Genomic DNA, 21,864 nt, shown 5'->3' on the forward strand with positions numbered 1-21,864 from the left:
TGTGATAAGTCGTCTCGATCAAGGGGTTTATGCAAGCGTCATGGGGGAGGAAAGCGATGCTCCGTCATCAACTGCGCCCGCAGCGACCAAGGCGGGGGGCACTGCATCAAGCACGGAGGTGGTAGGTACAACCTTATTACCCGCAACCACTTGTGTTGCCCTAGGGAAACGCTGCTGTATTGTTGGATGCAAGAATTCTTCTCAGTCTCGTGGGCTGTGCAAGACACACGGAGGTGACCATTTCCATGCCGACCCGACCGTAACTATATTCGTAGGCGGACGCAAGACATCTCACTCCCGTTTGGCGAAATCTCTGGGAGGTTCGAAATCTGTTTTCAACGACTTTTACGAACCCAAGTCGTAGTTCACGGCTAGTGCGTCTATCTTGGTTTGTCGTTCGTTTCACTTCACCGTCAATCCGTACGGGTAAAAGCCAAGAGTCTTCCGCCTCGACCATGTGCCCACTTGTGTGAATCCACGCTCCATAAATACAATAAATACATGGTTGACTCAGGCTGGCGTTCCACTGCCATCCCATTCCTCCGGTTGTATGTCAGCATTTTTTTACGTGGCCGTTTGACCAGTGCCTTCGTCGCAGGTCATGGCAGAAAAAGGACATCGCACACAAATGCCTTGAAATTGGTAGAGAATACAAACATGATGATAAACAATACATTGGTGTACTAATACAATGTTGTTCGAGAACTTACAATACATTAACTACTTCGTTTTAGTATGGTTGACCCTTGCAGTGTACGTAAATGTACGTTTTGTACGTACGATCTGTACTTTCCGCCGAGAAAGATACAACCATTCACTCGGCCCGTGAGAGCATGAGTGGCGCACCCGTGCAGGTCCTGCCGTTGGATGATGGCGCGAAGGCCGGCGACGTGCAGATCACGTCGAGTGTCCCGGTGGAAGCTATGGAAGCATCTCCCGACGTTCATACAGTGGCCATGAGTATGCTTATCCTGAAGAACACTGCCCTGGAGCGAACGGCCGCGACTGGTGTACATGTCTCTCCAAATCACTCGAAGAACGACGACTTTCATGCCGGTGAACACATTGTTAGCGGGCAGGTATCACCCTCTTTTCATCGCTCGACTGAGGCGTCTCACGCGGCCAACAGTCCGTCATGGGATGAAAGCACGACGGACGACCAATCCAACACATGGGAACAATCTCAATTGTACACACCGACACAACTGCAGGCTTCCGCTGTTTCGATGGAAGAAACGAAAGCAAAAGAAAAGTCCAGGAGGAGATATGCCAAACGGTCCCCCGTCTTCGTGTTTTGCCAAGTGTCAGGCTGCACCAAGGCCGCAACGAACGTCACCAAAGGGCTGTGCACCAGCCACTTCAAGGAACGCACAGAAGACACACCTTCCCACGATCGGCACACGTTTTCCATGCGAGAGAAAGTTGGCGACTTGTTTGTGTGCACGTACCCCGAGTGTACCAAAGGCGCGCGGTCAAAGGGTTTGTGCAAGCGCCACGGCGGCGGCAAACGGTGCAGTGTCTTTGACTGTCCACGAAGCGATCAAGGCGGCGGGTTATGTATCAAGCACGGGGGCGGTAAGCAACCGTTTAGTACTTTTCATGTCGTTTATGGTACTGACAAATGTGACGACGATAGGACGGCGGTGTGGGGTCGAAGGATGCAAGAATTCGTCCCAGTCCCGCGGATTGTGCAAGCGGCACGGTGGGGTTCGGGAGGATAGGGGAAAGTAAGATCGCTCGATCGTGCTACGTACAACTAATTTTATCATGACATGTCTACACGGAGTTGGGCTTTCCACCCCCGTTCCTGGCAACCGACCGACTCGATGGATCATGGATAGCTGTGCCTTCGACTCTCGTTGATGTAACATATCCAATGTGTGGACGACGTAGGTATATGACGTCCCGCGGTGTCGCAGCATCCGCATGCCCATCCGTCGTGCCCGTCGAATGCCGCATACAGGATTAACTACATGTAAAAAGTTGTATCCAGAGAGCTGGCGATGATGGCCGTTGCATCACATGGTCTAATTGGTACTGTAAGCTGCTGTAAGTGATGTACCTTCAACTTGTGCCGAGCCTCAACGAACAATGCTGTTCCTCACCGTTATTACCCCAGAGGAGCTGAAATGGCAGGCGCTAGCAGCAGTTTTCGAGCGTGTACATGTAGTCCAACGTAGTATATCGACGACGATGATGCATGAAGCCAGCCAGGCTCGTAGACAGGACTTGCGGAAATGCGGTTGTCGATGCAACGACCAGGATGGCTGATTGTGTGCGGAACATTCTCTCCCGGTGGGCCAACAACGCTCCACATGACGGCCACGTATGTATGTAGCATCAACAAGCAAGTCGAGTGATTCACGATGTGAAGATCACAAGTCGTGTCCATCTTGCCACGTGGACGTGTGACGACCGAATGACGACAACGGGGGATTTCCCTCGGGGGAATCTCGACGGGGAAAAGCCGACATTGAAACTTCAACAACGTCGGTCGATTAAGTCCGTCTTTACATCGGACGAATTGTATGGTGACGTATTAAAGGTAACCTACTGAAATGAAAAGAAAGATGCATTATACTACTAGTACACAATACAATGCGTCCAAACTTCAGCATCCTACCGCTTTACAACTCGAAAATAAATGCCATTTAGAATACTACATGTTGAAGTTTGAAGATGTGTATACAAATGTCAAGATGCAAATGCGCACTTAACGAGGGTTTGTCCCATCTCAAGTCCATTACATACTCCCCGTGGTGCCAGGGACGCCATGTGGCGTGAGATTCTCATAAATAATCACCTGGCCAAACTGTATGGACTTACCACCAATTTAAATGCTGGGTGGGAAATACGGATAAGAATCTCTACATCCGGAGTACATATCTTCAGGGGCGTTACGGAGATGACCATTTTCTTTCCCCACCAGTGTTCCATTTTGCTTGCCGCACACGCATCATGCTCCACGTTAGCCGACTCCTCCGCTCCCGAGCGCCTTCTTCGCTCGCCCGTCAGCCTTCTTCGTCGCTCTTGCCATCTATGGCCACGCGCGCCTTCACCTCCAAGGCAGCGACCGACGACCAAAGCTGGATGGGCTATGGCTTTGGCGCCGCGGCCCTTCTCCTTGCTAGCGGTGCGAGCATGAACCAAACGGATAACTGCGGAATTGTCGGTGTTGTGAGCAAGCACCAAGAAGCCAACACCTTCTTGTTGGAGGGATTGACAATCCTTCAAAACCGCGGGTACGATTCAGCGGGCATGGCTACATCCAAGCACGACGGTGGGTTGCCCATCACGGTGACTAAGTTTGCGTCGGTGCAAGGCACAGCCGACTCTATCAATCTACTGCGTGAAACGAAGGATGATCATGCGAAGAATACGGTCGGCATCGCCCACACCCGATGGGCGACGCATGGCGGCAAGACGGACGAAAACTCGCATCCGCACTTGGACCAGAACAAGCGTGTGGCGGTGGTTCACAACGGCACCATCACCAACTACAACGAGCTCAAGAATGAACTCGTTGAAGCTGGCGTCAAGTTCTCGTCGCAGACCGACACGGAAGTGATTGCCCAACTCATTGGCCAAATCATGAACGAAGGTACGACACACACTGCATTCCAATCGTTTGCATCGTGAACTCACACATGTGTGGCGCAGGCGCCGACTGCTTGACGGCTACCCGCTTGGCCTTGGGCCGCCTGGAAGGCACATGGGGGCTGTGCGTCATGGCGCGCGACGAACCTGGGAAAGTCATCGTGGCCCGCAACGGGTCGCCGCTGTGCATTGGCTACGGCTCCAACTCAATGTACATTGCGTCCGAGACGACAGCGTTCACCCGCCACACGAAGCGCTTCCTGTCTTTGCAAGATGGCGAAGTGGCCGTGGTGAAAGCCGACACGGCCGAATTGAACCCCACACACCCGGACGACCTCACAACGTTGCAGCGCTTCCCGACTAGCCGCTTGGGCACGGCGCCCGACGTCAAGGTATGTGACTCTTTCCATCATGTTTCGCATTGTCTGATCTCGACATATGCAGGTCCGCTTGTCGCCGGCGCCGTTCCCGCACTGGACGATCCGTGAAATCATGGAACAGCCCAAGGCCGTGGCCTCGTCCCTCGGGTACGGCGGCCGCGTGTCTGATGACCACGTGTACCTCGGTGGACTGGAAGCCGAGAAGGACAAGATGCTCAAGATCAAACACTTGCTCATTTCTGCATGCGGGACGTCGCTCAATGCCGGCAAGTACGGCGCCAAGATCATGCGCACATTGGGTGCGTTCGATTCCGTGTCGGCCGAAGACGCCGGCGAATGCACGAACGAGCGGCTGCCACGTCACGACGGCGGGTTGTTGGTCGTGTCGCAGAGTGGCGAGACCAAGGACGTCCACCGTGTGCTGCAGCTTCAAGGCGCGCAAGAGATGCCCATGTTCAGTGTGGTCAACTCGGTGGGGTCGCTCATTGCCCGAACCACCAAGTGCGGCGTGTACCTGAACGCCGGACGTGAGAACGCGGTTGCCAGCACCAAGGCGTTCGTGACCCAGGTGACCGTCCTCGGCCTCATCGCCGCCTGGTTTGCGCAGAACCGACCCGAGTCGGTCAACCGCGGCAAGTTGGACGAGCTCATCCAGTCGCTGCACCGCCTCCCCATCACCATCGGCATGGCGCTGCGCACCCGCGCGCAATGCATCGAAGTGGCACAGAAGCTCATGCCCAGTGAACACTTGTTTGTGCTGGGCAAGGGCTACGGCGAGCCGATCGCGTACGAAGGCGCGTTGAAGATCAAGGAGATCACGTACTTGCATGCGGAAGGGTACTCTGGCGGCGCGTTGAAGCACGGCCCGTTCGCGCTCATCGAGGGCAAGGAAGGGCAGTTTGGCCCCACGCCCATCATCCTCGTGGTGCTGGACGACGAGCACGGCCACCTCATGAAGACGGCGGCGGAGGAAGTCCGCGCCCGTGGCGCGTACACGATTGTGATCACAGACAACCCGGCCATGTGCGAAGGCATCGCCGACTCGATCATCCCGATCCCCAACAACGGCCCCATGACCGCCCTCCTCGCGAGCATCCCGCTCCAGCTCATTGCGTACGAACTTGCTGTGAAACGAGGCATCAACCCCGACGTCCCGCGCAACTTGGCCAAGGCCGTCACCGTCGACTAAATAGTATGACCCGGTCCGAGACGTACAGTACTCAACTAAAACCATAATAAAACACAAATGCATGTGTATCTGTCGTAGTGCTGTACACTGCATCCCATACTTTAACGTTGTAGAATACATACAACACAATCGGGAATATGAACATACAATGCCAATGTTTTTGTATAGTATTGTACTGGATGCCTTGTACTCACAATCACTAACACCCTTTACATATTAGTTGTATTATTTGAGGTGGTGCTGTATGTACACTTGTACTACAATGTCTTATTTACATCGACGGAGCTGCGCGTGGGCAGCAACGTCCACGACGGTTTAGTATCTACAAGTCGCTTCACCTATATACACCAACGATGAGTCACAAACAGGATAACCAGTACGCCCCGACCACTTCTGCCACGTTGGCCGACGTAGGAACAGGGTACGACCCAAAGCCGCCGGCGCATCGCTTGGGCGGGTTCACTCCTGGCTGCGTCATGTCCGCGAGGCGGTGGAAGACGAAGTCACGCAGACGTCGAGCCTCGTCGAGATCCGTGTCTCTTTTTCGCAGGCGGGCGCTGGCTTGGTTCAGCTACACATGTCAAGAATCATTGATTTGGTTACAGCGAAGCCGCGCAGGGTCTGTCGTGTACACACACGGGTGTCCCGGTCGTTGAGCGCGCCCTCCATTAGTTTCTACGTAGCTCGCCTTTTTAGCAATACGAAAGCGGTAGCAATAGATCACACGTACGAGCTCATCGTATAGCGCACTAATTTGATCGTCCGCCGAAGTGCGAACTTGGGCAAGCTGCCGATGAGCCTTCAAGTACCATTACAGTAAGTAGGTAGTACACACAGGTTGAATGACATGGACAAGGATATGTGAACATGCAGTACCTCGGCGAGAGCTGCCGCCATTTCGCTGGTGGCGACTTGGGCTTGAGCGATGCCTTCCTGGGTATCTTGCACCTGTGTCATTTGCGCATCCAGCTGGAGCTGAAGAGACTGGATCGTGCTCTTGGCTTGCGAGCCTTCTCGCTACATCAAGGCACGTCGTTCCTTGTCTTGGTTGGTTGATGATCGATCGGTACGTACCTTGAGTTGGTTGTGGAGTTCATATACGGTCACATCCAAGTCCTACCACACACACACACACACGACACTCTGGTACAGCCCCAACGAGAAAAAAGCAATTGACGCGTCGAAGAGCCAACACGTACAGCCACTTTCTTCTTGAGACCAGTTGCTTCGACCCGAGCGGCCTCGAGCTGCTCTTGGGAATGTTGCAACTACCCACCCAACCTGTTACTGCATCTAGAGATTAGGTAGTACACGACTAGTGTGTACATTTGTGAGCGCTTGCCGTAGCAACGTGTGTGTTTTCGCGAGCTCTTTGCTCAGCTCGACTTCGCGGGGCTCTCGGCAGTGTCGACACACCACCTGCAACTTCACATGGTACATGTATGTGGCTGTCGGGCTGTTTGGTTTTACCTGGCGCGGGTGCACTGCTACGTCGCTAGTGTCCGATTTAGCCGGCAGGCGCAGATCTTCCAGCTCCCTCTTGAGTCTCGTGAACGGTTCGGACTTCGCGGTGTCGACAACGCCGTCCGTCCCTCGTATACGTTGGGCACCGATCAAAAACGGCACTTCCCGTCGTCCGCCTTGAGGTGTAGCAAACGTCCACTCCACTGTCATGTCGTCTACGATCATATGGCGCTGGTGGCGTAGGTGGTCTACGACTTGCAGCGTACTCTGCCGAAGGATGGCCTCGATCTAAATACAGTAACCATGTCGGCACGAATTTGTCAAGCCAATCCACATGGTTGCCCACAAGACATGTATTACATCGGCAGGAGCTTTGTCTTGGCCGATGCGAGTGATATCCATTGATCGAAGGTAGGGCGTTTGAATGACGTTGACGGCCTTTTGATGGTACCGCGCGACGTACCGCCAGTTGCCGCGCGGGGCGTGACACTCCTGGAGACAAAATCGTCCGTGGCCGTGTTTGCGAGGAATGCTCAAGTTGGGGTTCAGTGCCATCATGTTGGACTCGCGAAGGCACAGCGTCCGCACCAGCGCATCCAGCGCCGCCTCGTTTAAGAGCTCTACCTGATTGTCCCAGAGCACGGCCAAGTCGGACGCCCCACGAGCCGCCGCCAGCTCTTGCAACCGCAACTCAAACAACATGACGTTGGTGTGCTGAATTTTCTTCTTCTTGCGCACCACCTGCATGGTTCATGTATGAGTGTTTGAGAATGCGGTGACACCACAATATATAGAGGGCAAGCAAGGGAACCTGCTCTGATTGCATGACAAAGTACCAGTCCACCATCACCCCTTCATCGTCGATGAACGCCGTCTCCGGGATCTGCACATGTATCGCGTTATGCATGTGCTGCAACACATAGTACGTGGCAAGGCGTCGACCCTCGACGTCTACTGGCGGCATTCGCGGGTCCAAATACCCAAAATGTAACCGATTTGAAGTCAGTTTCGTACGAATGTAATCGATACGTTCGGTTCCGTTACGCCAAATACTGCTGTAGCAGGTACACATGTACTGTGTATGTCTCTCGACCTACAATTAAAAAGGCAGACTATGACTGCGCAGGACTACTACTACGACTAGTACTACTACTACGTGGGTGGATCGTACACACGAGGCTACTTCGATCCTGCACGCCGCTCCCTCCCAAGTCGTTGGTGTCGACCAGCTTTAGGCCTTTCAAGTACAGCGTCAGCATCCCTGGCACGACGATGTCGTCACGCACGTCCTTCGTTTCTCGAGACCGTTTGGTCGTGAGTTTCTTTGCAATGGCGTGCTTGAGACTTGCCACGGATCGGGTGGGCGGTACTCGGTACGTCAGCGCGAGGCCCGCGGGAAGGACCACAGTGATAGCCATGGGCTTGACGACACAGTCGTCAGCAGCTCCCTTGTCGGAGAAGTCGGCTGCATTTGTCGTTGGGGGTGCATCAACATTGCGGGATTGGTTGGGGGCGTCGCTTGTAGTGAGCTCGACGAGCCGCGCGTTCAGGGCTTTCACTTTGTCCAGTCCGTCGGGCTGGTTGCGAAGCCACTGGAACGGATCAAAGGTATTTCCCGGCACACGTTGAAGCGAGGTCTCGTGGCCATCACTATCCAAACTACTATGGGCATTGGAATCGCCATTCGATTGTGGGTAGACCTGTCGTCGGCGTTCCTAACGTTGCGCTTAAGTCAACTCTAGACGACTATGCAGAGCCTATAGAGAATATAGTACCACGACGACGCACTTGCGGTATTGGTCTGCTGGGGCCAGCACGTCCGGATTCGGCATCCACCTCGGTACTCGAACCACCGACGACTGGAACCCCACCACCACTCGCGGCGGTTCCACCTCTTCGGTCCACGTCGACTGCGCGTCGTACGTAGCGGCGCTCACTCCAACGGGGGTAGAGTGCGAGACCAAGTCCGTGCGATGCCCTCGGGGGAAACTAAATGCTACGCTGTCCCCATTGATTGGTTTCGTGGGTGAGGGAGGGGGGGGATCAGGAAGTGGGGTCATGGTGGAGCGAAGTGAATTCTTCCGTCGACGAGGAAGAGGTCGAGTGGTGGCTTTGCAGCGGCGGGGGTCCGAGTACTTGTTGTGGGGCCACAGTGAGGGGGGAAGGGCGGATGTGGATTGCGAAGTGCTGAACGGTCCTTCGCGGTAAGTTTCGTGTGGCTTGACATATTGAGGCTCAAACAAGAGCTGACGTCTCGTGGTCGTTGAGAACGACGACGTCGGGAGCGTGGTCGAATGTGACGAGGCAGAGTGTGCGTGGGGTCCCAGCGTGGACGCATTGGCGGGGTCGTACTGGCCAGGACCAGGGCCATTGAACTGGAGGAAGAGCGAAACTCGTGAGAAAGGCAACGATTAATATTACGTGATTGAACGGCACCTGGGACGCCAGCGTCACGACAGGATCGACGTACGAGTGCGGAAGATGGAGCTGGTCCGCCATGTCGACTTCAGACACTTGCCAGTCGACCTTGGCTTCCAAACGAACCAGCGTCTTGAACACATCTCGTGGCAGCACATGCCCGCGCTGCTGCTGGCGGGTCACATCCCCCATGTGTCCAAATATAGAATTGGATTTGCGGCCAAAATGGATATACATATATATATCATTGATACAGATACTACGTAATTTAGCACTGGGCGAGTCACAACGAAAATCCTGAACGAGGCTGACTGGCGTGGCTGCCAACTCAACGCCATAACACGGTGTACCGTTATCTGCAATGACCCCGATAGACGTTTTCCAGATGCGCCTCTGCTACATCGTACGACGTACCGCTCAATTTGTTTTGGAAGCACAAGGAAATTTGGTACAGAATGAATGACTAGCTATGAATACAGCAATTCTATTCTACACCTTGGGTAGTTTATCTTTGGGAAACGCCGACAGGTCCTTGTAGTCCCACGGCACGCGCTTGGGGGGGAACCGTCCGCCGCGGATCTCGTCGAATGCGTCCTGAATTTCGCGTCTTGTGTTCATGACGATGGGGCCGTGCCACGCGATGGGCTCGTTCAGCTTCTTGCCCGCGAAGAGCATGGCCGCGACTTTGGACGAGCCTGCCGACAGCTCAAAGCCGCGGGAGGCGTCGGACGTGGCGTCGAAGAGCGCGACATGATTCGGACCGGCGGGCTTGCCCCCCACATGGCCACTGCCTTCGTACACGTACAACATGCATGTGTCAAACCCGTTTGGAATCGAATACGTCAACTTGCTGCCCGGTTCGAGCTCGAAATCCACCATTTGAACAGGCTGCACGGCTTTGAATGCGCCGGTGCGGCCGTCCAGGAACGGACCGGCGAGCAGCCGCGCCTGGACGCCGTCCGCCAATTCCACCGTCGGGATCGAAGACGCGGGCTCGGTGCCGTACGCCGGGTCAGCCAACTTCTTGGACGCAGGCACGTTCAACCAGATTTGAAATCCCTTTTCGACCTCGCCGTCACGTGTGGCGCCGCCCTCGGCATGCTCGATCCCGCTGCCGCAGCTGATCCATTGCATCCCTGGCGTTGCAAACGTTTCCCGGTTGCCCATGGAGTCTCCGTGCCGACCGACGCCAGTCTTGATGTATGACAGGATGTCCATGCCGCGGTGGGGGTGCCAGTTTATCGGAAAGTAGTCCGGGTCGGACGAAATGCCTTCCGACGCAAATGCAAAGCTGTCGCACATCAAGAACGGATCGCTCTCCGCCGACGGGATGCCGGCCGGGAATGCTTGGTGCACCGTGCGCTCGTCGCCGAAGGGGTGTACTTCGCCAGCATTGGCAATGCGGATGAGTGGCATCGGGATGTGCGTTGTCATGGTGGATAGGAAGCGGATAGGGCCTGGGCACGTCAAAGCCATTGATCGAATGCCAAGTCGTCGCAGGCGAAAGGTTTTTTGGAAGGAAGTTCCTTCAGGAAGGTCCTTCTTGGCGACTGTTTTAATAGTAGCATATATCAAGGGTATACAAAAAACAAATACAATTGCGGATAATTGTGACCGATTAATTACCACAGTAATTTATCATAATTGGCTGTCCAATCAGAACGCCCCTCTTAATTTTTTAACCAATGATCATGCAGTAGTGTTTGATCGATTTGGCCCAATAAAGTACTACTCATCAACATTGTAACCGATACGAACGGGTGCATTTTCGTTGAAAGTGGTATGGACATCGTCGAGGAGGACGGCGCAGGCGACGACGGTCCTACAAAGACCAAGGCGGCGCCACCCAAAGCCATCCCTCAAGGCTTCGATGGCGACGGCCGACGGATCATTCCGCCGCAATTGCAAGCCGAGTTTACCACGAACGAAGGCGAAGAAGTATAGGATAAGGATATACAAGTCACATCTCCAATATCTCTGAGTGCGTCATGTCGAACGTAGCTCATTGCGCTGTTTGAGAGCGCAGACGAAGATAAGAGCGGGTCCGTGGACGAGCAAGAGTTCCGCAAGTTGCTAGTACGCATGGACATTTGCATCGCCGACGACGAAGTGGACAAACTGGTGGTTGAGGTCGACACCAACAACAACGGTCTGATCGAGTGGGACGAGTTCGTCTCGGTACGCACACAGCTGACCCATTCATTCCACGTCTCATATCGTATGGCAACCGTCACCACGAAATGCAGATGGTGGTCAAAGCCAAGCGGGGGGACGTCCGCTTCAGCAAACTTCACGCCATGACCGCCTCCCTTAAGACGACGCCCGTGGCGCTGCTCGAAGCAGAAGCGGGTAGGTCAATGCTTTCCTTAGCCTTATGACGACTTGGTCTTGCAAAATGCAGGCAAATTCGGGCTCACGGTGGCATTTCGGCTCTTGGAGGAGCGCAAAGCCACGAGTTACAACCCCAAGACGTACGTGATGCAAGTGACCATCACGACCAGCGAACGAACGACCGAATCGTACGAAGCCATTGGATTTTCGTCCCGCGAGGCCAAGTTCAAAGTCGCCGAGCTCGCGTTGGTGAAAATGCGCAAAATGAAGCCTGGGTTCGAGTTCCCCGCCGGCGTAATCCCTCCAACTTGGGACGACTGGACGTTCAACAACCTCAACAAAGGGGTGGCCCCTCTCAAAGTGGGTCGCCCTTCCCCTTGTCGCATACCCACTTGCTAGTTGTGTGATTTATTACTCTGCACCCAACCATCCGTAGCAGCTGCCTTGTTAATCTACAGATCCATCAGACACGTGCTCATTCGTATGTGTACTGTTGTTGTGATAGATCCTCAAAACGTTGGTGGACAAGGGCTTTACACCGGCCGAGAACCTAACCTTCATGAAGCGCGTGTCAATCCACGTGTCGTACTTGCATGTGAAAGCCACTTATTCAGACACTACCTTGGTGTATCCCAACTCGATGGCGCTCACTACACCGTGGTGCCGGTGGGTGGACGAGCAGGTGGCGCGAGGGATGGACGGCCCGCTGGTCCTGCACGCGCTGTGTCACAACGGTGGCGGATACAACCCATCGAAAGATCCGCATTTTGTCCAGCGACTGACCAAAATGGGCGCGACGTCGCCGTACGACTTTTGGCAGTGTGTCCACGCGGGCAACTTGGCCGAAACCAAGTTGTTTGTGTGTGGAGGCCAAAACGTCAACGAGGAAAAGCTCGACCGACACGCGAAAACAGCCTATACGCCGCTGCAGTTGGCCGCCAAGCACGGGTACTTGAACATCGTCGAGTACTTGCTGCAGCACGTGAGTTGACAAAGACTACTTATTGCATTCAATTGGTGAGATTTTCACATGAGAAAATTTCGGTGTGTACGTAGGGGGCAGATGTTGGTGCCGCAAACAGCTTTCGACGCACGGCCTTGCTGTTTGCAGCTAGGCATGGCCACCCTGCGGTACGTTCGTTGTATATCATGTACTATATGTACGTGGCGTCGACTACAGTGCCGGCTTATTGGTAGAATATATCAATATAGTATTTAGTATATACAAAGGGGGTCGTTCAACGAAGCCGCCACTATATTTATTCAAAGATAGTATCCTTGAGAAATATTGTGAATTCGCTATAAACTTCCAAAATTCGCATGGTTTGTCTAATCAACATTGAATCACGCAGGAAATCTGATTGGTTGAATATACTTGTCCTTTCTGTAAGAGCCAATCAAATCCACTCAAAATTGGATCAGCCAATAGCGTCGATTCGTGGTTCGATTTGGCGGGGTCTGCGCCGAATCCACAATATTTGATATTGCTATACCTTTAGTTTTCATTTGTTTTAGGTGATCAAACTGTTGCTGCGCCATGGAGCGTCCATCCTCGACCGCGACAACCTCGACAACACCCCGCTGCACATGGCGGCGATGGCCGGGTGTACGAGGGTCCGTGTCATTCGATCATTTGAAGAGGTTTTGGTCAAGTTAAAACCCCTGGCTAGTCTTGCGTGGAATTGCTCACGTTCGAAGAAGAGTATTTGCGGTCGTGCATTGTCAACACCAACAAGAGCCTGTCCTTCATGGACGAATCCAATAGTTTCCGAGGCATATTGCGGAGGTTGTTTGGGGACATGATGCACGCCAAGCTCCCCCGCAACGTTCGACCGACGTTCGCGTTGGCGTGGCTACCCGAAGCCGTCGATTTGGCCTACACTGTACGACCCCCGCCTCTAACTAAACGTATCCACTTTAGGTCATATAATTGTTCATCGTGTGATGGGGTAGAAAATCATCGGGGACAACCCAGTCGTATCGAAATACGTGCAGCGCCCGTCCCCCCAAGTGATCGGTCGAATGATTCATCGCTTTCGACATCTCCAAAACGACATACCCGACACGGGGGACGAAGTCGAAGTGCTGCAAATGGAGCAGGACAGTCGCCAGTGCGTACTCAATGCTGACCATCTCCAGGCACGTCTCGGCTCTGCCTAATATGAACGACACAACTAAGTACAAGGTGTACATACATACGTAGGTGTACATCGAACAGTGCTTTCTCGAAGCGTACAAGAACACTACGAATCGCCAAGGTCGCACGCCGCTGCACCTAGCGTGCGACGAGAATCTCGTGTGCACCCATGAAGTAAGTACACTCGTACGCATATTGTATTTAGTATTCCGGTATATGAATCGTAGGGGGCGGTGAGGACGCTGGTAGACATGTTTGGGTGTGACACGCACATCCAGGACAACATGGGGCGCACACCGTTGGAGTTGCTCCTCCAACGAAAGTACCGCCCTGGGAGCCCCAAGGACAACCGGGAGCTGGAGGTGACGCTGCAGAGCGCTCGGCATCGGCGGCGGACGAACCATGCGGTCCAACGGCAGCTGGAAAAGGACGCCGTCAAGCGCAGGGGGTTCGAAGAGTCTTTGCTGCAGCAGCTGCCACGTCAGCCGGTGCGATGATGTATTCCGTGCATAGCGAGTTTGAGTCTTGACAGGCGTGGGCATCGATAGGAAACGAACGATGTGGACTTGATGCATGCCAAGGACACGGCCATCGTCAAATCGACCATCGCCGGGTGGCGGGTACGTCAACAACCACACGTCGACATCCTGAGCAAGTTTGTTGCGTGTGCGTAGGAGTACGAAGACGGTTTGAGCCACAACCACTTTTACGAGCACATCCACACGGGGCAGCTGCAATTGCACATGCCAGACGACGTCCGAGCGGCGCTGGAGCTGCGCAAGCAATGGTACGTCCGGAAACTATCGGCGCGGTTGCTTGAAAAGCGAGGTAAACATGTTGTCGACACTTATAAAAAGGGGGAAGGAAGGGACGACGGACTAGGAGCATACAGGAACAAGGTGACGAGTGGGTACCATTAGGCACCTGGACAATGCACAAACATGCCAAGAAGCAGCGTGTGTTCTTCTACAACACCGAGACGGGGCAGTACCAGTGGACAAAGCCGGCGGTCATCGATGGATGGGTCAACATCCCCCCCAACATCAAGCGGACACTCGAGTCGAGTCCAGATCTGGACGAGGAAGACAGCGACGACGAAGAAGAAGGCGAGCATCGAGAAGCGATCGATCAAGTCTCCCAAAAGCTGTTGCGGGTGTTTGGCAGCGTACGTAAGACGAAAGTCGACTTGGTTGATCAAAGGAGACAAGTGAGACAATTCTTCGTTGATTGTATTTGGCCATGGATTGTAGTGGGAGGAGCACCACGACGCAGTCACGGGGGGCCGGGTGTATTACAACACGGACACGAGGCAGTTGACTCGAACAAAGCCCGACGCGGTGTACAAGGACGAACTCAAGCGACAAGCGTACACGTTGCTTATCCAAACCGCACAATTCAAAGATCGCGTAATGGCCTATCGTTTCAAATGACTTGGGGCTTCTGTTGCATGTATATGCTTTAACACTTGAGAATAGATTGGGTTGTGGGACAAGTACTATGACGGCAACACGGACCACTGCTTTGTGTACAATCGGGCAACGGGCGAAGGGCGCCACGAAACCGAGTACAATGAAGCTGACCTCCGCCAGGTTGGTTGGGAATGCAATGTGTGTATGCATGTGTGTGTGACAAAGGGGGTATCGCATTGAGAAGGTATATGTGTATATATGACAAGGGGGGTTGTAGGAAGCAATGAGCCAGGCGGCTCAAGACGCCACAGGGCAGCTGGTGCGACGAATCACAGACGAAGAGTTGTCGAAACAGCGAGACAGCGAGCAATGGCTCCACGTGCTGCAGCGGGCGCGGCGTCGGGATACGCTCAAGACACTTGTCAAGAAGGACGTCGTGGACGAGGCCACTCGACGTCTCAACGACCTGAACGATTCCGTACTTCGAAAGTACAAAACCCAATCCAGTTTGTAGCAAACATAATCCATGTCGTTTTGGCGGGGTAGGATTCACGCCGACTTTGGTGGTCAAACCATGGGGTACCGCGACGCGCGCATTGCCACCGAACAGCAAGCGTTGAGGAAAGCCCGGGCGCTGGGGTTGTTTGTGTCGGAGAAAATCGTGGTGCCGTTGACAAGGGCGTCCGTGGAGGCCATGGAGATGACGCAGTGGCTTCAAGGGGAGGAAGCGGAAAGCCAATCAATTGAAGATACGGACGCGAACCCCAGTGACAGCGCCCGTCGCCGCCTCGTCCGCCTCATGGAAGACGCGGCGTGGCGACTGGATGGGCAGCATTCTCTGTGCTTCTGGGGCTGCCGTCTGTGGAGTTTAGTGGGGAGTCAAAAGAACGACCACGAGCACGACGAATGCAAAAGGCGGTACGTGCAAAAAGGCAACCACAGCCATTCATTTGGCATGTGATATGAGTTTCGGGGTTTCGGGGTCACTGATGGAACGGATGGGTATACATTAGACTGATGGTGTGTCGGCTGGGCTGCCCCGTCGTGCACGAAGCGTTTCAGTGGCAGCAATCCCACGGCGGCGACCACACAGAACTCGAGTGGCATGAACTGTACGAGTGCAACTCAAGACTCATCAAGTGTCCGCGGGACTGTGGCGCGTGGGTGCCCAACGACGCCCTGCAGCACCACACCGATTTTACGTGCGTCAAGCGGCCAGTACCCGACTTGGAGTGTCGCGTCGGCTGCGGCAAGGTACGCAGCAACTTCAATTTCATGTATTTGGGTTGTCGTTCTATTATTTTCCTTGTGTCGTTCAGGTGTTTAACGGCGCCAACAATCGCATCTTGGAGCTCGAACAAGAGCGCAAATGGCACGAAATGGAAGCGTGTCCAGATCGCATCGTCGTCTGCGCGTGGCCAGGATGCCAAGAGGCCATGAAGGCCAAAGACCGACCACTGCACCGCAAGAGCCATCTCTGCGGTAAGTGTTAGGGGGATGCTATTGCTTTTTCACAGGGGAATATTTATACTTATGCATCTAGCATCGGGCATCACGACGTTCAAAACGAACGGGTCGTTCAACTTTGTCGTGCCCAAGGATTGCAAACACATCAAAGTGCAAGCATGGGGTGCGGGGGGGGGCAGCGGGGTCCTGCACGGGTACAAGTTTGGGCACGGCGGGGGCGGCGCGTTCGTCGAGGCCATCTGTCCCGTGCACCCGGGCGAAGTATTATTCCGAGCGATGATTCCCCTTGTGGATTAGTATTATGAACCTATTCAATTAGACGTTGATGGTTGTGGTGGGCGAAGGCGGGCATGGTGGGGTGTTCGGTCAAATCAATCCAAGCCAAACGCTGGACGGACTGCCTCTCGTGTCCCAAGTATGAAACTCCGTTGTCAGCTCGTGCTTTTTACCAAAATGTTGACTTAATGTGTTGGGTTTAGGTTGGCCAGGCCTTTGGTGGGTTGCCTGGGGGTGGGTCTGGCCATAGCAGCAACAACGGATGGGCGTGTGGCGGCGGTGGAGGGTACACGAGCATTTGTCGAAAGGGGCCATTTGGCATCCAGACCCTGTTGCTCGTGGGGGGCGGTGGGGGCGGCGGATGTCGGGCGGGACTTGGAGGGGGGGACGACCAGCCCATCGACGAATCGGTCAAAGTCGACGCGCGAAACGGGGGTATGGGCAGTACGCCGCTCCAAGGCGGGTCCCCTGGTACATGTCGACACATTCCCTCGCTATACTGACATGTTTGTTAGGCCAAGTGAGTACCCCGAATCCGGCGTTTGGTGCCACGGGCGGCCAATTGTACCAAGGCGGCAGCGGGGCCGAATTTGGAGGGGGTGGCGGTGGCGGGTACTTTGGAGGCGGCGGGGGCGGGTTTTCACCTGGCATTGTCGGGGGTGGAGGCGGGGGCTCGACGCTGGTAGATCGATCGCTTGTGGAGAACGTCGTGGTGGAAAAAGCCGACAAGCGGGTCCCGGGGGGGGTAGACAGGCACCCTCCGGCACCGACGGACGACGACGACTGCGGTGGTGTGTCGGGCGAAGGGGGTCTGGGGACGCTGCGGGGCGTGTGTGCTGGCAACGACGGGTGTGTTCGGGTGGCGTTGCCTGGGTTTTACAGCAACATGGACTTTGATACGGTCGACGTGAAGTTACGAGGCAGTCCGTCCACCCGTCGACTTAGTCTCAACACCGTAGTCGTCGATATGTAAACACATTTAAATTAAAATTTGCCATTGTTACGCGCGCCATTTGAATCGGCTTTCCACCACGGACGGGTAGGGGCCGATTGGTGCAGTCGCGCCGACGCTTTGAGACTGGCGTAGATGCGCGTGCGCGTAGGTAGAGTCAACCGGTCGCTCGTGGACTTGAGCAAGAGTTTGCCGCCAAAGGTATGGGGAATCGGGAGCCCGCAGCTCTCGAGAAACAGCGTCAATGTGGCCACGCGTTCAACAAGTGTCGGGTCCAGCGCGAGCGCTTCTGGGCGGAGCGCAAACTCGAGGCGCGCATGCAGTTCCTTGGCAATCTTCTTTTCGAACTTGTGGCGAACAATATCCTGGATAATGAGTTTGCCGACGCGGGTATCTTTGAGGGCTTGGCACGCGTCCAACGCGAGGCAAAATACTTGGCCGTTGGGCTCGATGAACCGCTGGCGCATCTTTTCAAAGATCTTGAGGACGTGGACGTGCGCGCGGCCGTCCATGCACAGAAACATGCCGAGGCCGTACTGCTGCACGTCGAACAGCTGCGTGCTTTCCGTGAGCATGTCCAGAATGCCATCGTACTGTTTCGTGTTGCCCATCATGGTGATGATCGAGTCGACAACGCCCGACGACTTGTTGAGGAATGTCCGCTTCGAGTTGTACGCTTCGAGCAAGGTCGAGCCAACTTCAAACTCGCACTCGAGGCTCAGACTGTCGAGAATGTGCTCAAACATGTGCGGGAGGATGTGGTAATCGTTCTGAAGCATAAACAAGGCAACGTCCGCCGCCTGGGTCGTAGCCCCGCGCGCTAGCAGCCACTTGAGTCCATTTGTTTGCATCGCAGGAGTCAGCTGGCACGCGCGTCGTTCGAGGTAGTTGCCTACATATACAACCAATAAGGTCGTCACGAAATGTCGTCACAACTATATCGAGAATGGCGCCGAACGGATGGACGTACCCTGGGACTTTAAGAGCGTGACAACGGGCCCAAATTTGTTGAAGGCAAAGTACGACTGGAGGACCGCGTTGGGGTCGCACTTGAACTGTTTCATGACACGCTCGATCGCTGGAATGTCTTGCACCAGCAGGTACGAGTTGAGAATGGACGTGAGCACGCGTTCGTGGACAGGCTCGTCGGACTTGGCGAGGAAGGTGGCGATCTTCTCAACCTTGTCCAGCTGCTGGCGGCGCGAGTAGGCGCGGATAGCGGCGTTGTACGCGTACGAATTGGGGGTGAGCTGGAACTTGTTCATGAGCTCAAACACGGTGAGCACCATGTCATCGTTGCGCTTGGTGGCGTACATAGACGTGAGGCTGCTCAGCGTGTTGCTCATCTCGGACGGATCCATGTGGGTGGTGCTCATGTAATCCTCAAATGCAGTCAAGAGGCGGTGCACGTTGTCCGTCTGGTCTAGCTGCGCGTACGCTCGAAGGGCGCCAAGGTACGCAAACCCGTTGGGCAAAAAATTGTGCATTTCCATGAGCTCAAACAAGGTCGTGACCATATCCCAGTCGTTGTGCTGCGCAAACGCCGACAGGATGACCGACACCACGTCCGCCACATCGGATGTGTCGACAATATCTTGGTGGTACCGATGCAGCATCGAGATCATCTCGGTCGCCGCCGCCGTTGCCGCCTTGGGGAAGCCCGACGTCAAGCTTGTGAGAACGATGCACTTGTACGCGTCGATGGGGAACGGTCCGTGGGTCTTGGACTTGAGCGCGTACCATAATCGGGCCTATACACACACACATGCCACCGAATCAACACCCGGACAGAGGTTCCAAGCGAGAAAGAGAGATGGGGGGAAGAGAGGGGGGGAGAGGGGGCGGACGTACCACGAGCGCATGCCGTTCCGCACGGTACAGCACCTTCATGGCATTGCACACTGCAAACACGTGCTCGTCGTTGATGGTCGTAAACGAGACTGTTTCCAGCGCCAAGCTGTACGCAATCTTCCACTCGGGACTTTCGTGGGTGCTGTCGGCCAGTGTCTGCAGCACCTGCGGCTTGCCGCGGATATGCGGCTGGATGTCCCATGCCAGCGCGGCGTTGATGGTCTTGCGCGCCAGCGGCCAGTGGTTCACCTCGAGCAGCTTGGACAAGAAGTCGCCGACCACGCCTTGGGGCCGCTACTCGATGTCACATGCCCGTTAGATTGCACATTATGTGACATCGTCCGAGTATACTGGCACATGTATATTTATACGTACGTTGAACGCACTCGGCTCCATGATGGCCAGCAGCTCTTCCATGTAGTTCCAATGCTCGTACTTGACGAACGCGTCCGACGCCGCGCGGACCGACGCGTCGTTGACGGGCGCGCCAGCCTCGATCATCCGCTGGATGAAGGTCCGGATGTGCTCCGAGTAGTCGACCGATGCCTTGGCGAATCCCGACACGATGCCCGAGTACATGAGCACGTTGCTGTCGGCCGGGAGGTTCTCCCGCGTGTGCTCGAGCAGACGCTCCAACGAGTCGAGGGCCCCGATGCTGGCGAACGCCCCCGCCGCGCTCGCGTACGCCGGCGCGTGTAGCTCTGGTACGTGGCGGACCATCATGTCCCAATAGTGCATGATGGCGGCGCGGGTCGTCTCCACGGGCATGTCTACGTCATCATGGCTCATATATTGAATACTCTATAAACAAGGAAGGCGATCGAGGGGGGGGGTAGGACCAACCTGCGGGGGACCGGGCCAACGCATTGAACACGGCGATATATGTGGTGGCGTCGATGGGGGGGCCAAACGTATCGACAAACGTCTCCATAAGCTCCAACGCGCCCCGTGTATCCCCTTGGCGCCCCATGCCCCGGATCGCAAAGCTGTACGCGACGTTGGGTAGCTTTTCGTGACGCAGCTGCATCTGCGAAAACACGTCAAGAAGGATGTCCATTTCACCCGTCACAACGCAGTCATGCATGATGCCTACACAAGTCGCCATGATGAAACTATCGAGGAGGACAAAGTAGAAGAGGTACCCACCCATGTAGGTGGCGATGGTGGCGGGGCGGTCGTGGTCGCGGATGCGGGCCCACATGGCGTGCGCGGCTTCGGGGTTGTTGGTGCGGATGTACGCCAGGATCATCTTGGCCATGCAATAGTGGCTGGCGTGGACCCCCTTGGCGTCCATCGTCGCAAACAACTCTGTCGCAAGCCAAAACCCTTTTTTGTCACACAGTTTGCCGATCGTGGCGGCGTAGATGTTTTCGCCCAGGACGACCCCGCGGCGGTCGCACAACGAAAACACGTGTAGCGCTTGGTTCACCGCGCCTGAACACAAGAATCAGACACGACAGAATCACATGTGATGTAATCAGACGACAGAGAAGAATCAGACTCAGACAAGAGCGTCCGACGCACGCACCGACAGAGATGTGCGCGCGGATGAGCTGCGTGTACACGTCCACGGTGCCCTCGATGCCCTTCTCCTCCATGAGATGCAACGCGTGCATGGACAGGTCCGACCGCTTGCACACGCCAAAGCACCGGATAAGCGCGGCGTACTCGTCGGCACTCAGCGGTGTTGCGCAGTTGGGGGTGTCGCGCAACAGTTGCAGCATGGTTTCGGGATATTCGACTTTGCCTAACGTGGAGCACTCGCCCATGGCGGCTTGAAACGCAGGCAGACTCACCGGGTTATTTTCTCGTAGCCGATCGGTGACCACTTGAATGATCTTGAGGCCGTTCGTATGGGCCATGTGCGCCTGCACGAGCATGTCGACGGTGGTGGAGGTAGCCACGACGCCGTCGTTCTTCATAGTGTTCATGAGCATTTCCATGGCTTCGAACTTGTGATCACGACCTAAAGCTTCGATGGCCAACTCGTACGCCTCCGCGTCGGTCTCTCCGCGCTGATCCAACTCGGCGAGGATGTTCAACGCTGACTTCCAGTTGCCAGTCGATGCACATTTCTGGAGCGACGCGACTGGGGATGAGCTCAGCCAGCGCGTGGCAAAGGGATAGGCTGCATGTGATGATGATGGTACTGACGCCTCGACGAGGCGGCTGCTGCTACGTCCAAAGGACTTGTGCGCCGCAGCGCGAAAGGTCAACGATCGCTGCCACATTTTTTGCGCGACAGAAATTCGTATTCTGACAAAGGATTTGGCCACCAATTGCCAACCGCCAATCAAAACGTCCGACACAATGGTACCAATCAAAACAGTGTTTCGGTATTTCAATCATGGCTTTGGTTTTTAATGCTTTTGAAATGCTTTTCAAATACCTCC

The 21,864-nt window shown here is 55.0% G+C and overlaps 8 protein-coding genes across 14 annotated transcripts; 5 read left to right on the top strand and 3 right to left on the bottom strand.

The window, feature by feature from the left end:
* Positions 1 to 40: 40 nt before the first annotated feature.
* H257_03694 (hypothetical protein) lies at positions 41 to 263 on the top strand (the record flags this gene model as incomplete). Its single annotated transcript, XM_009827898.1, has 2 exons — positions 41 to 121; positions 165 to 263. The coding sequence occupies 2 exons, from the start codon at positions 41 to 43 to the stop codon at positions 261 to 263; spliced, it is 180 nt and encodes a 59-aa protein (XP_009826200.1).
* Positions 264 to 812: 549 nt separating this feature from the next.
* On the top strand, positions 813 to 2,056 carry H257_03695 (hypothetical protein). Of its 4 annotated transcripts, XM_009827901.1 has the most exons (4): positions 813 to 1,079; positions 1,130 to 1,575; positions 1,637 to 1,727; positions 1,894 to 2,056. In XM_009827901.1, exons 1-4 carry the CDS (start codon positions 1,015 to 1,017, stop codon positions 1,967 to 1,969), a joined length of 678 nt encoding a protein of 225 aa, XP_009826203.1. In that variant the 5' UTR covers positions 813 to 1,014; the 3' UTR covers positions 1,970 to 2,056. The 4 variants fall into 4 exon arrangements, with proteins under 4 accessions (XP_009826203.1, XP_009826201.1, XP_009826204.1 ...); XM_009827899.1 differs by having other exon boundaries at positions 813 to 1,575; XM_009827902.1 differs by having other exon boundaries at positions 1,637 to 2,056.
* An 856-nt stretch (positions 2,057 to 2,912) lies between these two features.
* H257_03696 (glutamine-fructose-6-phosphate transaminase (isomerizing)) lies at positions 2,913 to 5,265 on the top strand. Its single transcript, XM_009827903.1, has 3 exons — positions 2,913 to 3,601; positions 3,661 to 3,989; positions 4,042 to 5,265. Exons 1-3 carry the CDS (start codon positions 2,959 to 2,961, stop codon positions 5,164 to 5,166), a joined length of 2,097 nt encoding a protein of 698 aa, XP_009826205.1. The 5' UTR covers positions 2,913 to 2,958; the 3' UTR covers positions 5,167 to 5,265.
* Positions 5,266 to 5,371: 106 nt separating this feature from the next.
* Positions 5,372 to 9,240, bottom strand: H257_03697 (hypothetical protein; the record flags this gene model as incomplete). Of its 3 annotated transcripts, XM_009827906.1 has the most annotated exons (15): positions 5,372 to 5,504; positions 5,555 to 5,737; positions 5,805 to 5,841; positions 5,897 to 5,965; positions 6,043 to 6,183; positions 6,241 to 6,282; positions 6,366 to 6,434; positions 6,493 to 6,585; positions 6,637 to 6,845; positions 6,897 to 6,918; positions 6,991 to 7,371; positions 7,442 to 7,581; positions 7,802 to 8,345; positions 8,406 to 9,005; positions 9,067 to 9,240. In XM_009827906.1, the coding sequence occupies 14 exons, from the start codon at positions 9,238 to 9,240 to the stop codon at positions 5,670 to 5,672; spliced, it is 2,589 nt and encodes an 862-aa protein (XP_009826208.1). In that variant the 3' UTR covers positions 5,372 to 5,504; positions 5,555 to 5,669. The 3 variants fall into 3 exon arrangements, with proteins under 3 accessions (XP_009826208.1, XP_009826207.1, XP_009826206.1); XM_009827905.1 differs by having other exon boundaries at positions 5,372 to 5,737; XM_009827904.1 differs by having other exon boundaries at positions 5,555 to 5,841.
* Positions 9,241 to 9,444: 204 nt separating this feature from the next.
* H257_03698 (hypothetical protein) lies at positions 9,445 to 10,596 on the bottom strand. Its single transcript, XM_009827907.1, has one exon. It carries the CDS (start codon positions 10,522 to 10,524, stop codon positions 9,538 to 9,540), a length of 987 nt encoding a protein of 328 aa, XP_009826209.1. The 5' UTR covers positions 10,525 to 10,596; the 3' UTR covers positions 9,445 to 9,537.
* A 234-nt stretch (positions 10,597 to 10,830) lies between these two features.
* Positions 10,831 to 15,439, top strand: H257_03699 (hypothetical protein; the record flags this gene model as incomplete). The annotated part of the gene is made up of 17 exons (XM_009827908.1): positions 10,831 to 10,986; positions 11,050 to 11,226; positions 11,295 to 11,397; positions 11,450 to 11,739; positions 11,885 to 12,361; positions 12,436 to 12,510; positions 12,895 to 12,993; positions 13,050 to 13,262; positions 13,333 to 13,518; positions 13,583 to 13,690; positions 13,744 to 14,004; positions 14,065 to 14,136; positions 14,191 to 14,344; positions 14,437 to 14,681; positions 14,767 to 14,922; positions 14,992 to 15,105; positions 15,203 to 15,439. 17 exons carry the CDS (start codon positions 10,831 to 10,833, stop codon positions 15,437 to 15,439), a joined length of 3,123 nt encoding a protein of 1,040 aa, XP_009826210.1.
* A 60-nt stretch (positions 15,440 to 15,499) lies between these two features.
* H257_03700 (hypothetical protein) lies at positions 15,500 to 17,613 on the top strand (the record flags this gene model as incomplete). The annotated part of the gene is made up of 8 exons (XM_009827909.1): positions 15,500 to 15,882; positions 15,939 to 16,179; positions 16,245 to 16,407; positions 16,469 to 16,653; positions 16,712 to 16,807; positions 16,872 to 17,139; positions 17,184 to 17,569; positions 17,593 to 17,613. 8 exons carry the CDS (start codon positions 15,500 to 15,502, stop codon positions 17,611 to 17,613), a joined length of 1,743 nt encoding a protein of 580 aa, XP_009826211.1.
* Positions 17,614 to 17,618: 5 nt separating this feature from the next.
* On the bottom strand, positions 17,619 to 21,715 carry H257_03701. 2 transcript variants are annotated; one of them, XM_009827910.1, is made up of 7 exons: positions 21,000 to 21,715; positions 20,618 to 20,905; positions 20,315 to 20,560; positions 19,847 to 20,241; positions 19,472 to 19,765; positions 18,591 to 19,371; positions 17,619 to 18,512 (listed from the first exon to the last, which is right to left on the bottom strand). In XM_009827910.1, exons 1-7 carry the CDS (start codon positions 21,700 to 21,702, stop codon positions 17,653 to 17,655), a joined length of 3,567 nt encoding a protein of 1,188 aa, XP_009826212.1. In that variant the 5' UTR covers positions 21,703 to 21,715; the 3' UTR covers positions 17,619 to 17,652. The 2 variants fall into 2 exon arrangements, with proteins under 2 accessions (XP_009826212.1, XP_009826213.1); XM_009827911.1 differs by lacking the exon at positions 21,000 to 21,715 and having other exon boundaries at positions 20,618 to 20,935.
* Positions 21,716 to 21,864: the final 149 nt, after the last annotated feature.

This window comes from Aphanomyces astaci (genome assembly GCF_000520075.1).
Source record: "Aphanomyces astaci strain APO3 unplaced genomic scaffold supercont1.6, whole genome shotgun sequence".
In the NCBI taxonomy this organism is placed as follows: Eukaryota; Oomycota; class Saprolegniomycetes; order Saprolegniales; family Verrucalvaceae; genus Aphanomyces; species Aphanomyces astaci.